We start from the raw sequence: 16,609 nt of genomic DNA on the forward strand, positions 1-16,609 counted from the left end.
TGAAAATGACTAATTACAATAGTGTTACAAACCACACTTCACATTTCCAGAAATCAAAAATGGTAAGTAATCACCATTTACCAAACAATTGACTGATTGGAAAGCAGATCTAACCGTTACCCCAAAGGACACAACTTAGGGTGTTTTCACATTTGTTAACTCTGTGCAGTTCGCTTAATTTATTGTACATTGTTAACACTCCAAAGAAACTCAAACCCCTCAAAAGAGCCCTCGAAGCAAACCGAACAGAGACCATCTCGAGAGGTGGTCTGAGTTGGGTTTGCTTGAATTCTGTGGTCCGGTTCCCTTTTTTAGGACAATGTAAACACAAAGCTCCCCAGGTTCGCTTGTAACTATTCCCACACAACACACTAGACTACAGCAACACCGTTTCCCCTGCCATAAACCCTTACATTAGTGCCACTAGAGAGATGGAAGAAAACAAAAATATGAGCTGTTTTTGGATATTGACTAGCAATTGTCAAGGATGCACAGAAATTCCAAAATGTGTGGAGTTTTTAGTTCAGATTATTTGTTTGCAATATGTGCTCTATATGCTAAGAGAGTTTTATAAGCTGTTTATTGATCGTGGGGTTTGAATAGTGTGAGAAGACAACATATTTGGTGAGAATCACAACCTATAAAATCTATTCTAGCTCTTAAAGGGGCACTAGCCTACATTGGGTGTACAATTTTCAATTACAGCATTATTTAATCTGCAGTTACTCAATTGCTATTTGTTCTGTTACCAATAATATTTACAAGTTAATAGTATCTTCTGATTACAGTTACTATGTCTCATAAAAGCAATCTATTAACTTCCAAAATGTAAGTATGTACAGTGGGGGGAAAAAAGTATTTGATCCCCTGCTGATTTTGTACGTTTGCCCACTGACAAAGAGAGGATCAGTCTATAATTTTAATGGTAGGTTTATTTGAACAGTGAGAGACAGAATAACAACAAAAATATCCAGAAAAACGCATGTCAAAAATGTTATAAATTGATTTGCATCTTAATGAGGGAAATAAGTATTTGACCCCCTCTCAATCAGAAAGGTTTCTGGCTCCCAGGTGTCTCTTATACAGGTAACGAGCTGAGATTAGGAGCACACTCTTAAAGGGAGTGCTCCTAAGCGCAGCTTGTTACCTGTAAAAAAGACACTTGTCCACAGAAGCAATCAATCAATCAGATTCCAAACTCTCCACCATGGCCAAGACCAAAGAGCTCTCCAAGGATGTCAGGGACAAGATTGTAGACCTACACAAGGCTGGAATGGGCTACAAGACCATCGCCAAGCAGCTTGGTGAGAAGGTGACAACATTTGGTGCGATTATTCGCAAATGGAATAAACTGTCAATCTCCCTCGGCCTGGGGCTCCATGCAAGATCTCACCTCGTGGAGTTGCAATGATCATGAGGACGGTGAGGAATCAGCCCAGAACTACACGGGAGGATCTTCTCAATGATCTCAAGGCAGCTGGGACCATAGTCACCAAGAAAACAATTGGTAACACACTACGCCGTGAAGGACTGAAATCCTGCAGCGCCCGCAAGGTCCCCCTGGTCAAGAATACATATACATGCCCATATGAAGTCTGCCAATGAACATCTGAATGACTCAGAGGACAACTGGTGAAAGTGTTGTGGTCAGATGAGACCAAAATGGAGCTCTTTGACATCAACTCAACTCGTTGTGTTTGGAGGAGGAGAAATGCTGCCTTTGACCCCAAGAACACCATCTCCACGGTCAAACATGGAGGTGGAAACATTATGCTTTGGGGGTGTTTTTCTGCTAAGGGGACAGGACAACTTCATCGCATCAAAGGGACGATGGACGGGGCCATGTACCGTCAAATCTTGGGTGAGAACCTCCTTCCCTCAGCTAGGGCATTGAAAATGGGTCGTGGATGGGTATTCCAGCATGACAATGACCCAAAACACACAGCCAAGGCAACAAAGGAGTGGCTCAAGAAGAAGCACATTAAGGTCCTGGAGTGGCCTAGCCAGTCTCCAGACCTTAATCCCATAGAAAATCTGTGGAGGGAGCTGAAGGTTTGAGTTGCCAAACATCAGCCTCAAAACCTTAATGACTTGGAGAAGATCTGCAAAGAGGAGTGGGACAAAATCCCTCCTGAGATGTGTGCAAACCTGGTGGCCAACTACAAGAAACGTCTGACCTCTGTGATTGCCAACAAGGGTTTTGCCACCAAGTCATGTTTTGCAGAGGGGTCAAATACTTATTTCCCTCATTAAAATGCAAATCATTTTATAACATTTTTGACATGCGTTTTTATGGATTATTTTGTTGTCCCATAACACATTATGATTGAATGGCTTGTCCTGCATTGAGTGAATGTTGGAAAAAGATGTTGGTTCTTTTCTAAACATAGCAATGAGAATGCAAAAAAAGAGGACTCAGTCCACAAAATAGGTGAAGTAAACTGGTAAAAGAGTTGAGTCCTCATTCAAAGTGTAACTAGAAAGATAACTACATTTTGTTACCCTCCAGTTCACTTTAAAGAGGACTGATATCGGTTATTTTAGAGAGGACTATATGTGAATACACCCTTAGAGTGTGTTACAATATCTACAACGTTAAACATAAAAAAAACATGTACAGTGCATTGTGAAAGTATTCAGACCCCTTGACATTTTCGACGTTGTTACGTTACAGCCTTATTCTAAAAGGAATCGTTTTTTTCCCCTTGTCAATCTACACAATACCCGATAATGACAAAGCAAAAACAGGTTTAGAAATGTTTGCAAATTTATAAAAAACATAAATACCTTATTTACATAAGTATTCAAATCCTTTGCTATGAGCCTTGAAATTGAGCTGTTTCCATTGATCCTCCTTGAGATGTTTCCACAACTTGGAGTCCACTTGTGGTAAATGCAATTGATTGGATATGATTTGCACACACCTGTCTATATAAGGTCCCACAGCTGACAGTGCATGTCAGAACAAAAACCAAGCCATGAGGTCGAAGGAATTGTCCGTAGAGCTCCGAGACAGGATTATGTCGAGGCACAGATCTGGGGAAGGGTAGCAAAAGAGAGATCCTTGATGAAAACCTGCTCCAGAGCGCTCAGGACCTCAGATCGGGCGAAGGTTCACCTTCCAACAGGACAACAACCTTAAGCACACAGCCAAGACAATGCAGGGGCAGCTTCGGGACAAGTCTCAATGTACTTGAGGGGCCCAACCAGAGCCCGGACTTGAACCCTATCGGACTTCTCTGGAGAGACCTGAAAATAGCTGTGCAGCGACACTCCCCATCCAACCTGACAGAGCTTGAGTGGATCTTTAGAGAAGAATGGGAGAAACTCCCCAAATACAGGTGTGCCAAGCTTGTAGCGTGATACCCAAGAAGACTCAAGGCTGTAATTGCTGCCAAAGGTGCTTCAACAAAACACTGAAAATGGTCTGAATACTTATGTAAATGTGACATTTATTTTCTTTGCTCAAATTTCTAAAAACCTGCTTTTACTTTGTCATTATGGTGTTTTGTTTGTAGATTGTTGAGGGAAAAAAACAATAGAATCCATTTTAGAATAAGGCTGTAATGTAACAAAATGTGGAAAAAGTCAAGGGGTCTGAAAGGAGTACTTTCCAAATGCTCTTCCAAAAAGTGAACAAATAAAACAGGACAGATTGGAGTAACTGTTTCAAAGTATGACAAGTTCGTAATCTATTCAAAAGGCACATTTTTGTAGTACTGTACAATTTTGGGGGAGGGGGGAGAAAAACATATTCCCCGGATATATTCAAATAATATAAATATAAGTCTTTTTTTTAAGAAAAAAAAAGTTCATGTCAACGTTAAACAAATAATCCACTGAAGGAATGAAACACCTCTCCACTTGGTGATAGTCTGTTCAATGATTATTTTCACCATGGCATGATTTAACTTCTGGTCCGAAATCGTGTTGTGACGCGTCATCACGATAAAGTTTTTGTCTTTGGAGATATGAAATATGCTAGTTTGTTATTGCCTAACGCTTTTAAAACAATTACCTGCACTCCAGATTGCCAAATCAGACAATAGATGACATTGACATACTAGTCTAGAACACATCCATCAGTCTATATCGTCATGACAAAGTATATATTTCATTCAAACTCAAAGTGCACCGTCAGATCAATGTCCTTTAACTACCATCACGCAAAGCGACCTTCGCAGTGTAGGCAGGGTCATTGCGTTGCCATAGCACTGTTTTGAGCAAGACACAATCTCCACCAGGTTGAACATGGTGAGATTGTAAGTCCTAAAATTGATAGCGCAGTGTGTTTCAGGGATTTTACAGCTAACTAGCTACTTCACATGCTGATATTGACTTTGATATTATCATGTGTAGCTATGTTTTGTAGCTAGCCAGCAATCCTGTCCAGAGAGAGCTCCAACAGATTTCTTCAACAATTTTCATATGTTGCTTCCTCCCTTATAACGACAAAATGCTAAATTTAACAAATGTAAATCATAGTAATTAGGCGTTTTGCGTGGATTATTCCTTTAACCATTGCTATAGCTATTAAGACAACTATGGTTAACTCAGAAACAGACATCATACTCTTCAGATGTAAATGACCAATACCATCAAAAACAATTATATACAATAGTGGAATTGTGAAAATATCTTTTGACTTTCACTTCACCCCCCTGGCATGATGTATGTAATGCTCATGTAGCTCTGAGACGTCGCTAAATGTTACCCAACAATCAGCACACTCAAAGGCATCACACCCCCACTTTTTGCCCCTTGGAATCACAACTGTTGAGGCTCTAAAGAAAGCATCATGATCACCCTTAGACTTGTCTCGTATCTGGGGTGGTTCATTCTGAGGACCTTTATCCAGGGGACAGGGTGAGGGTGGTTCACGTGTCGGCATGTGTGTGGTGTCTGTTTGGGGCTTTGGTGTACATTGAGTAGGTTCATCAATAAGAACACATAAGGGGTATGAGGGCTGAGGTAAATCGGAGTTGCTTGCCTCACAATCATTGCTAGGGCTGATTTGCCCTTCATGTTCAAGGGACACATTGTTACAGGGTGAGTCGTAGACTGAAGATAAGCTAATGTTTAGAATCTCTTGAGGCTCTTCTTCTGTGTCTGAAATAATTACTGATGGCTGTGAGGATATTTTAGGGACGACATACAGACGATCAGGGTTAGGATACCTATACATGTTCCTTTTCTTTGACAGAGGAATTGGTATTGTCTGAGGGGATAGCAGCGTGACTCTGTGTCTTGGCTTGTTTGAAAGCTTGGAGGTAAGGGATGCAGAAACATAATTAGCTGAACCGCTGCTATATGCTTTCTTCCCCCCAATAAGATGGCAAACCTGATGGGCTTGGAGCAAGTCTGTGGTTGTAAATCTGGCATTACATTTTCCACAGCGATATAGAAATAGAAGTGGTTCCAATGGCCCTTCAGGGAGAGGGATAACAGGGCGGGCTTCGTGAGCCTTCAAGTGATTCTGTAAGGCTTGGTTACTAGGAAATGGGAGCATGCAAGGGAGACAGTAGTGCGAGCTAGCACCTCTGTGTAAAAGACGATGTTTCTCCAAGTTTCTGAAACCGGTGAACTCCTTTCCACACGTGTCACATTTCAGGCTTTCACGCGGCTGGTGATTTTCACACAGATGGGTATTTAAGTCTTCTTCAATGACATAGGTTTTGGGACATAATGGACAAGCATATGGTCTCTGTGCTGCATGTTCCTGCATGTGCTCCCTATAGGAGCCAAAGAAGCGAAACTCTAAATTGCACTGAGTGCATGAAAAGCGACAGTGTTTTTCTCGGTGTAGTCCCTGATGCAACCAGAGCTTGTTCCACTGGTTAAAGGATTTTCCACATTGTCCACATGAATACCTGTCACAAGGGGCATAGGTCTGTAAACAAGAGCGAACACCTGCAGGCTGTTGAACCACACGTACGGAATTACAGCTCATTACAGAAGGGGAAGATAGAGCAGGACTTGCACACATGGAGTTTGAGGGAGAAGGTTGGGGTCTGGGGTCTGGGGTCTGGCAAGCAGGTTTGGGGTTTTGTGGAAGCACATCTGAGGAATACTCCTCCATAGTTTCCGGAGGTGGCAGAGACTCAGGCTCCTTACATTGGGGATGCTGGTCATCCGTAGATAACATCTCCTGATTATCATTGTACAGAGAATACATTTCAGGCTCAGGCGTCTGATTCTGCAGAGATTGGGGTTCATACCAGACCTGTGACAAGGACGAAATGCATGCCCTCTCCTCTCCACTTGATTTGCAACAAACTTTACAATGAACACATAATTCAGTGACCTGATCATACCGTTGTCCACAGACCTCGCAAAGGTTTGGCTTGTTATTAGTGTGCGTTTGTAGATGAAGAATGTACTGACACCAGTGACGATTAAGTTGTTTGCAAATCTGACATTTAAAGTACATCGGGGTATTAATCTGCCCATCAGTCCTTTGCTCCACCAGGAACCCCTCAATGTCAACCTTGTTTCCATCTCCTTCATATCTAGCCTCAAAACACACTTTGGAGACTTGATGTGTGCGCAAGGATGAGAAGTTGCTAAAGGCCTGTCCACAGTGGTTACAGAAGAAAGGCATCTCTCCTGAGTGCATATGAGAGTGGGTTTTGAGCTCTCTAAGCAGAACAAAGCCTTTTCCACACACAGAGCAAGCATACGGTTTAACAGGCCAGTGTGTTTTTTCATGTGCACTGAAACTTAAGAACTTGCTAAACATCTTGCCACAGACTTTGCAGGTGAAACGCCTCACTCCACTGTGTGTTTGCAGGTGCATCTTCAATGTGGCCTTACTGAAAAAATATTTGAAACAAGTGGAGCATCTAAGGGATTTCCTGCCATTAAGAGAGACTGGGGAATCTATGTAATCAGCGTAAGGTTGAATCTGAATTTCTCTGGCTCTTCTCGTTTTATTAATCAAACTGAACCTCTTGGTGCCCTTCATGTGGATCTTTAAATGATCAATCAAGTCATCTTTGTTTGGAGACTGAGTGACGCAACATGGGCATTGCATGAGTCCATGTTGTTTGTGGATGTTTGAGTGCGAGTTGAGTTTGGAGAGCTGAGTAAAGCTCTTGCCGCACTTCTGGCACCTGTAAGGCTTCTCACCTTTGTGAATGCGCTTGTGAATTGTGTATGCTGATATGTGACGAAATGAGCGACCACAGAAGTGGCATGACATTGGTTTCCTTGTCTTAACATTTTGTTGAAGTACACTTGAATGCTGTAATTTAGCACGAGCTGTTAGGAGTAGATCTCCACAGTTGATCTCCTCAACATTAACTACATTGTAATCGTTTGTTACTGCTTTCACATCTTGTGCTCTACATTCTTCTTGTTCAACACTTTCCAATGTGTAATTTTCCATTAACGAATTACAGAGGCTAGAGTTGAGACCAGTGTTGTCAATGGAAGACTGAATCAAAACATCAAGCCTATCCCCGGAGTTCACTTTGGAGAGTGGTCGTTTGGATTTCACTTTTGTAGCCCATCCAGTTTTATTTCTCCTGCGTCTCTTCTTCATGCCAGTCACTTTATGAGGTAATTTTGTGAGATGGGGTGTTAATTGGGTAGATTCAATTTGCTGGCTTCCTTGTATCGCCCCTGCATCAACAGAGAACATTGTTTCTGAAGATATGGAGGTTTCAAATTCTTGCCCTGAAATACTGGGGGAAATAGTCACAGTTTGTGAGGAGAAAATGTTGCTGGATACATCAACGATCTCCCATATGTCATCTTGCTCTTGTTTAAGAGCAATGTCTTCAATCTTCATTGCCTTGAATGCTTTAGTGTGCCTTAAGGTTGATGACGCTGGGTTCAAATTGTGCTTTTTCCCTCCCTTAGAAGTTCCCTTTGATTTACAACTCTGTGTCTTATTCAAAGAAAGTTCCCCGCTAGTGTTTGACTTCTGCTCTCCACATGACAGCCGTTTTGCCATTCTCAAAGTTCTTTTCTTGAATGGCCGACCTTGTTTATTTTTCAGTACTGCTATGGTGGTCTGAAAATCTTGCCCCACCATCTCTTTTACAACTGATATGGCCACTGTCGGTTCTTCCGTAATTGTCTTGGATTTTTTCTTACCCTTGTTCTTCATTCTCTGATTCTCCAGTAAGGACGAGTCCACTAATACAGAGCTATCACTAAGATCATCTTTAGGATTTAGGACTTTTATATCTGCATTAACAAAATCAGTACTTCTGGTGTCAACTTTTCGTTTTTTGTGTATTTCTGATATATTGCTGACACACAGAGATGTTTTTTCTGGAGACATATTAATGCATTGCTGTTCACTGGGAACGTTGGTGGTAGATGATATTTTTTGCAATCTCTTGGAAAAACGACCACCTTTTTTACATTTTGGAATCACAGTACTGATTGTGTCTACTGCAATAGACATAGAGCCCCCTGCTTCATCTATAGGGACTTGTACAATTAATTTGTCATCTGTTAATGCATTGCCATCCTTCACCTGAGATTGGCTGTGTTTACTTTGTGGATTCACATTGTCTATTTTGAGAATTTTGTCTTTCTTCCCTTTGCCGTCTTCTTTCCCCCTATTCTCTGGGCTTTTTTCTTCCTCAATGAGTTCCTCTTTTACAAATGCTGATAAGAATTTGAGAGAAATGTTGTCATCTGTGATATTCTTATCAAGACATGTAGCTTTTGGTCTCTGAGGTTTTATCGTCTTAGGTGTCCTCATTTTATGTGACCTTTTCTCAATACAGTCAGCACTCACTAATTCAGTAATCTGTCCTTGCACTGCAACTGAGGACACTGTTATTGATACAGGACTGGTAGGGTTATTGGTGAGATCTGATGCAACCGATAGAATTACTTGATCTTGCATCGACTCAGTTGTGATATGTGAATTAGATGTGTAGGGCCGTCTGGAATTTCTTCGACTGGATATTGGACGGCTTGATCCAGTCATTTTATTTCTCACTTTAGAGATTTTATAAGTATCAAGAATATTCTGAACCTGGTCCACATGTGTGAAAGTGGTTGCCATTTCAGAATATCCATATTCCATTCCAAGAGAAAGTTTTGAACTTGGTGGGGTTGGAGTTATCTTCCTTTTCTTGCATGCCTTTGAAATATACTTTTTTTGTGTGGGTGTGACACATCCACTGTTAGATTCTGACTTGATCTCTGATGCCAGCAAAGAAACTTGGTTGGGATGTTTATCCGAGGTAAGAGTTGCTGCTTGTTCTGATATGGAAACATTGCTGTCCTCTTCTTTCAGATTATTTTTTGACCCCATACGTCGTTTGAGCGCTGTTTCCATATGATTTTCCATCACTGATGTCACTGTTTTTTTTTTATGTTTAACTACATTCTTATTGGTTTTCCCATCACGCTTTCCTCCTTGCTTTGCATGGGTAAGGTGGGGAGGCATTTCAAGACATCCAACTTCTGCCCCAAGAGAAGGATTTGAAGTTAGCATAGCTGCCCTTTTAGCGTTTCCTGGGGGTGCTTTTAAAGGGAGTTCTCTTTTCCTGGATGTTTTTGACTTATTTGTTGTTGCCATTTCAGGTATGATATGTTCCATTCCTGATTTTGTCTTTGTCTCTGATGCTAGCAAAGAAACATGCTCTAATGCATTGTGGTCATGCTGTTTTAGCTGGCTGTCTGAGATAGTGGATTCTACTTGTTCTGGTTTGGAAACACTGCAGTCCTCTTTTTTTAGCTTCTTTCTTGGCCCTTTACGCTGATGTGGTTTGTGGGCTGCTGTTTCCAAATGGCCATCTGTCACTGATATTTCATGCTTTACTACATCATTATTGTTTTTTCCATCACTCTTTCCACCTTTCTCTGCTTGGTTAAGGTGGGGAGGCATTTCAAGATATCCATCTTCACCTCCAATAGAAGGATCTGAAGTTAGAACAGCTGCTTTCTTATCAGTTTTAGAGAGTTTCCCTTTAAAGCATGCTTTTGACTTATTTTTTGTTGCCGTTTTGGGTATGGCATGTTTCAAGCCTGATTTTGTCTTTCTTGATGACAGAAAATAAGATTGAGGTAATTTACTATGGTTATGCTGTTCCAACAGGTTATCCAAGGCAGGAAAGGTTGTTGGTTCTAATGGAGCAACATTATCAGTCTCTTCTTTTAACTTTTTTTGTTGATCCTTAGGTTTGAGTGGTTTGTGGAGATCCTCAATCACTGCGTCTATAAATGCTTCCACATGTCTCATTTCATCCATTTGTGGGATTTCAGGACTTTTTTGTTTCTCTCCAGAGTAGTTTATATCCACCTGTGCTTTCTCAACTTTCTGTGAAGGTCTTTTTCTTTCTTGACAAGTATTGGAATTCTTCTTAACTCTTTTGGATGGCACATGCACTGTGTCAGATGAAGGACCTGAAGTTGGCATAGATGCTTTCTTATGATTTTTCAATAGGCTTTTTGATGTATGTTTCTCTTTCATGCATATTTTCGACTTTTTGGGTAGGGCATTCTTGATTCTGCCCGATTCTGTCTTTATTTCTAATGTCAGCAAAGGCGATTGAGATAATGTACTATGGTTATGTTGTTCAAACAGGTTATCCGAGGAAGGAAAGGTTGAGTATGCTGATGCAGAAACATCACTGACCTCTTTTTTGTGTAGATCCTCGGTCACTGCTTCCATTTGTCTTGTATGATCCACTTGTGGCACATCAGGAGTGATATGTTCCATTCCAAGTGAAGGATCCAGAGTTGATGCAGAAACATTGCTGGCTTCTTCTTTAATTTTTTTTCTTTGATCCACATGTTCCAGTGGTTTGTCAACATCTTTAATTACTGACTCCATCACTGCTTCCACTTGTCTCATTTGATCCACTTCTGGCACATCAGTACGCATATGTTCCACTACAAGGGATGGATCCAGAATTGGCACCTGTGCTTTCTCAACTTTCAGTAAATGTTTGTTTCTTGCCTTACACGTCTTTGGAATATTCTTTGTAACCGTTCTAGGTGTCGGGTATACAGTGTCAGATTCTGTCTCAATCTTTGATGGCAGTAAAGGCGTTTCCTGAGATGCACTGTGATTTTGCACCTGCAACTGGCAATCTGAAACAGGAAGGGCAGTTTGATCAGATAATGGGACAAGTGCCTTTTCTGTACCCTTTTTATGTTGAACCCCACGTTTCCGTGATTTCTGGGAGTGTGGCACAGTAGGTGTTGAAGTCTTGGAATATACCTCATCCCTATTAGTTTGGGTATGTATAACTCCCTGAGGAATTCCATTTGTACACAGCAATTCTGATACACCACGAGTTCTAGGCACCTGTTTGCATTTACTTTTGGATCCAATGTCTTTCTTTGTTTCTTTGTCATTCCCTGTAGAGACAATCTCAGCAAGGGCCTTGGAATCTAGTGCAAACATTGAGGGATGTGGGACTGCAGTGGTCATGTTTTTGTAAAATGGTGTGTTTTTCTTCAGGGGTTTTCCACATCTGTGACTTTCCTGTTGAGGGGAAATATCTGCACTACATAGAGGAATTACAGAGAACGGTGAGATAAGAGTTGTGTCCTCCAATTTGAGAATGGGTTCAATAAGATAGGATGGAACTGGTAACACTGGTTGGGTGGGCGTGTGTGTGAGGATTCGCATCTTCTGAACAGTTTTTGGGGTCGTTTTACATGTTCTGCTGGATTTTCTTGAGGTGCTTGTAGGTGAATTTGATGCCAAGGTTCTTGTATCTGTCTTCTTTACTTTTGACTTGAGGGGGTGATAGGCAGGGACCTCCTGCTGGAATTTTGGAACACACTCTTCAATCATGCCACAGTTCTCTGTATCATTAGATCCACCTTCCTGTGCTATCGCTAGCAGTTTAGCCATTTTAAACAATGTCTTTTTCTTGAATGGTCGACCAGCTTTCCGCTTCAATTTCAGCACATCCTCAATACTCTTCAGTCCTGAGAGATCTTGAGTTCTTGGAGTCATTTCCCCCTGGTTTCCTACAGCTGATGTGTTAGCAGTTACATTATATTTGATTTCCCTCCTTATGTCACTTGGTGCCCCCTGGTCTTTTTGAGTGATAGACAAGTCAAAGCATCTAGACATCACACCAGGACTTTTAACACTCCCTTCTATAAAGTTTTTGGAGGGTTCTCTTTTTCGGTGTTCCTTCAAATTGTTCTCGATATCCAAGACACCAGTGTCTGACAAGTATTTGGGCTCTGTTTTTAAATACAAGTATTTGGGCTCCATTTTTATGTCAGATGATTGTAGTGGAGTTGCATCTTGAGAGAGTCCCAAATTACTATTTTCTTTAGGTGTAGCACTGCTACTCTGTGACTGAGTGGTCAAGAGGCTGCCCGGAGTCAATCTGTTTCTTTTGAACGCCTGAGTCCTTCTATTTCCTGCTTTGGACGTTATTGCTTTATTTTTTCCAGGTATCTTTTGTACTTTCAATGCATTCTCTGTGTTATCATCAAACGAGCAGACAGTTTCAGACGGCACCAATGTGTTTTGTGCCAGAGCTTGTACTATAGGAGAATCTTTCCCCTCTGTGGCGGTGGTCAATTTCAGCGCCGGCACTTCTTCTTCTGCTTTTTGTGTGGTCTTTGAAGTTCTCTGTACTCTGGGGGGTTGGATAAATTCCATAGAAATGCTTGGTCCAGTTATTTGAGATTTCGAAATTATGTCATCTGAATGTGAAATAGTAAGGTGGTTTGAAGAATCAGATGTTGAATTGCATCCAAAGCTTGTGGCACTTGAGGTAGTTGGGGGAAATTCTAACATTTCATCCCTTTTCTTCTCATCTGTTTGTTTGCATGAAGGTGTTAGATTATCCTTATTGCGAGTCACCCTGGATATTTCTGTGGCATCTGAATCCCATTCTTGGGCAGTTGCTGAAAGTTTAGCCATTTTCACTAGAGTTTTCTTATATGGATGACCAGCTTTTCGCTTTTGTTGCTTTTCCATCACAGGCAAAAGTGAATTAAAGGATATTTTCTCTTTTCCTTTTTTGGTTTCCGCAAGTGGTAACATTTGATGGGATACGTCAGCATAGGCTTTCTCATCCACTACCGCTCTTGAATATTGTCCGGGGTCACTTAGAGAAGAGTCTGATAGAGAAGATTGCTGTAAATCAAGGGCTATAGGTGACTGTGTGACAGTTCCCTTTATATTTTTTGACAGATTGCTTGAAAAGGGGGAGAAAGAAACTATAGTACCGATCCCCACTGCAGCAGAATCTCTACCTCTCTTCTTTTTTACATCAAATCCAGAAACCAAAATACAACTTTCCTGAACATTGGTTAGGCCCACAGGGCATAATCTTTCTAAGAAAGGGGAACACTTATCTTGGATGACTTCTGTTGCCCCTCGTTGAAGATCTTGAGCCATGATCTTTGAATGACTGTGGATGTCCGAAAAAGGACTACAGTCATCTTCCTTCACCTTAAATGCTGCCATATTCTTCTTATATGTTTTGTCAGTCAGGATCTCTTCTCTCCCTTCTGCTCCCTTTTGACAAAAAATGAGAATTGAATACAAATAAGTGATTATTATTGAGGTTGGAATAAGGTCTATAAAACATTTACATTTCTGCTTTGTAATGTTGTTTAAGGATGTCCTACCTTGTGTTCAGTGATTTTCTGACATGAACGGCTTGGTAAATTTCTAGTTTCATCTGTTGAGTAGTCTCCTGCTTCATCTATGCTGTCCCAACTCTTCTCCATGTTGTCAAAGGCTTTCAGGAGAACTTGGACAAGAAGTTCATCTGCAACCTTCATATGAGAAACAAACATAAAATACATTGTCCACTATGTTCCAAATAGAGAAATCTACAGCACAACACTTATATAAGTAGCACTTATATCAGTGCTATTGTATGCAAAAAAAATGTATGTTGGCAATGGCACCATTATGATTCAAATAGCCTTCTAGGATATATAATTTAGAAAAATATGAAATGTACTCACTGCAGATCATATCCAGACACCTTCCGTTATCTGGGAAAAGACAAGTGCTCCTTGGTTGGCTATGGCTACAATATAAGAATTAATACATTATATAACATGTGTAAACACACTAACGTTTGTTGTTGAATTTCTGATAGATCATTTGATATATTGTATTTTTTTTATTTTTTTATTTCACCTTTATTTAACCAGGTAGGCAAGTTGAGAACAAGTTCTCATTTACAATTGCGACCTGGCCAAGATAAAGCAAAGCAGTTCGACAACATACAAAAACACAGAGTTACACATGGAGTAAAACAACATACAATCAATGATACAGTAGAAGAAAAAAAAATAAGACTATATACAATGTGAGCAAATGATGTGAGATAAGGGAGGTAAAGGCAAAAAAAGGCCATGGTGGCAGAGTAAATAAAGTATAGCAAGTAAAACACTGGAATGGTAGATTTGTTATTTGAAGAAAGTTCAAAGTTAAAATATAAATAATATGGTGCAAAGGAGCAAAATAAATCAAATAAATAAATAAAGTAGGGGAAGAGGTAGTAGTTTGGGCTAAATTATAGATGGGCTATGTACAGGTGCAGTGATCTGGGAGCTGCTCTGATAGCTGGTGCTTAAAGCTAGTAACATTAGTACAGTATAATGTAGTCCAAAGGCCGGCAGATGGCGATATTGAGTTGTTTCATCTTACCGTCCAAAGGGAATCTATGCAGCTGGCTATACACTCGTTTCCCGTGGACCTGTTCGTACATAAAACATTCTCCATTCAGGCTGCAAAGCGGTCCATTTCCTCCTTAATTCAATTTAATGGCGAGAAGGGGGGGATAAAAAATTCTGGGAAAATGTGTACTTTCTTTATGAAACACAATTTTCTACTACCATGCTACAGTGGCTAATACTAGTCCCGGATGCTAGCCATAATACTAGTATCACATTCAGATAACCAGGTTGCAGCAGTCGGTTTTTTCACTACTGATGTGTATAGTAGGCTGCATAGATTCCCTTTGGAAGGTAAGATGAAACGACTCAATATCGCCATCTGCCGGTCTTTTGGGCTAGGCTAAGTATAATGCAGCAAACAGTGAGATTTACCATAAACCAAATCCACCCTGCACCATCCTAATTGGTACAGTCCATGAAACACATGCATGCTTGTGACCACAACAAATGGACCATATAATTGTACACATTGATTTTGTGAGTGCACTGTTTTCAGATCAATATTGTGTAGCTAATTAATCTGATGCATAGCCTAGTCGGTGGACTGGAGAACATAGCTAGCCAACAGGGTTTGTTTATTCAACTAGCTAGGGTGGGGGTGAAAAAGACTAAACTGCCATCACACCAGATGGTTTATCATTTTAATTGATGTAGTTTAAATGTCAAGCAAAGCACGTGTCACTCGGCACATAATCATAACCTCTTGTCTAGCTACTAGTGTAACGTGCAGCCTACGAACTGTAGCTAACGCAGGGCTACCATCACCATACACTCCCCCCCCGTTTCATATGCATGCACGTACCATTAGCTAGAACGTGAACTCGTGAAGTCTCTGATCTGCAAAATTACGAAATCGAGATACATTTTGGAAACAACGTCAAAGACGCCCATTTTGAAAGTCATTCCATTCGATTTTCTTTCCCTCTGAGAACCATCTGCGAACCGGAAGTTGGTATCTAACCATGCGCGAGATAAGCACCGAGTGGGTCCAATAAATGGAGTAAACGTTCCACCAAACTTTTTATACCTGACCGCCACGAAGATATGTTTCTATTAAATCAGGCTTTTATTCACCACATTCTGCTTTTCAAACAATTAAGCTCCACAATCCTACAAAATAAAGCTGAAATAAATCCTATTTGGGTTTTTATTGAGATTAAAAAAACATCAACAAATAAAACAAATATTGACATTTCACTTTATTACAGCAAACTTTCCAAATATTTTCTCTGGAACAAAACTCAAACTCACATTACCCTCAAATTAATGTTAGGTGGCTTCACAGACCTATTTCTAATTACAGAGATAGATGCACTATGTTTTACAATATGTATGTTTTTATCTGTATAGTGCAACTGCATTGTCAAAAACATTACAAGATAAGAACATTGAATTAATCGAAACAGCATAGGATAAGAGCAGACCAAGTTGAAAACATGAAACTGAAAGAAACTTGTTACAGGAACGTGAAATCATACAAATTATAGATTTTGCTGTGTACCTCAATTACGATTTTTATATGACAGAAATTGCAAAGTTGCAATGCAGTATGAACTGATATTGTCATGCACACAATTCATTAAAGAAATTAATAGCAGGCTAGAAGACATGTTTAACATACATGCAATCTTGAACAACATTTACATACAACTTCGCCCAGTCTGTGAAACCAAGCCATCCACTTCAGGTGAAAGCCAGGTAATAAAAAACATGTAAAAATAGTTGATAGCTAACAGATAAGTCTTAAAAATAACTATGAGTATTGATGTTTAGTGAATTACAAGGATGATACTAGCTAACAAAAAACCCTCACAGTAGACAATAACTATACATCTTCTGGGAGATATCTTAGTGATGATTGGATTGGAAGTTTACAGTTACCGTCTTGACTCCACAAGGTGAAGTATGCAATGAATCAAGTGAAATAAAGTGCAACTATGTTTAATGGCACCGTCCCAAATGG

General features: G+C 40.3%; 1 protein-coding gene across 1 annotated transcript; it reads right to left on the reverse strand.

The window, feature by feature from the left end:
* Positions 1 to 3,396: 3,396 nt before the first annotated feature.
* LOC106570127 (uncharacterized) lies at positions 3,397 to 15,621 on the reverse strand. Its single transcript, XM_014142157.2, has 4 exons — positions 15,449 to 15,621; positions 13,927 to 13,991; positions 13,582 to 13,731; positions 3,397 to 13,468 (listed from the first exon to the last, which is right to left on the reverse strand). The coding sequence occupies exons 3-4, from the start codon at positions 13,681 to 13,683 to the stop codon at positions 4,649 to 4,651; spliced, it is 8,922 nt and encodes a 2,973-aa protein (XP_013997632.1). The 5' UTR covers positions 13,684 to 13,731; positions 13,927 to 13,991; positions 15,449 to 15,621; the 3' UTR covers positions 3,397 to 4,648.
* Between the last annotated feature and the right edge of the window lie 988 nt (positions 15,622 to 16,609).

The sequence above is a fragment of the Salmo salar genome, chromosome ssa14, assembly GCF_905237065.1.
Source record: "Salmo salar chromosome ssa14, Ssal_v3.1, whole genome shotgun sequence".
Taxonomy (NCBI): domain Eukaryota; kingdom Metazoa; phylum Chordata; class Actinopteri; order Salmoniformes; family Salmonidae; genus Salmo; species Salmo salar.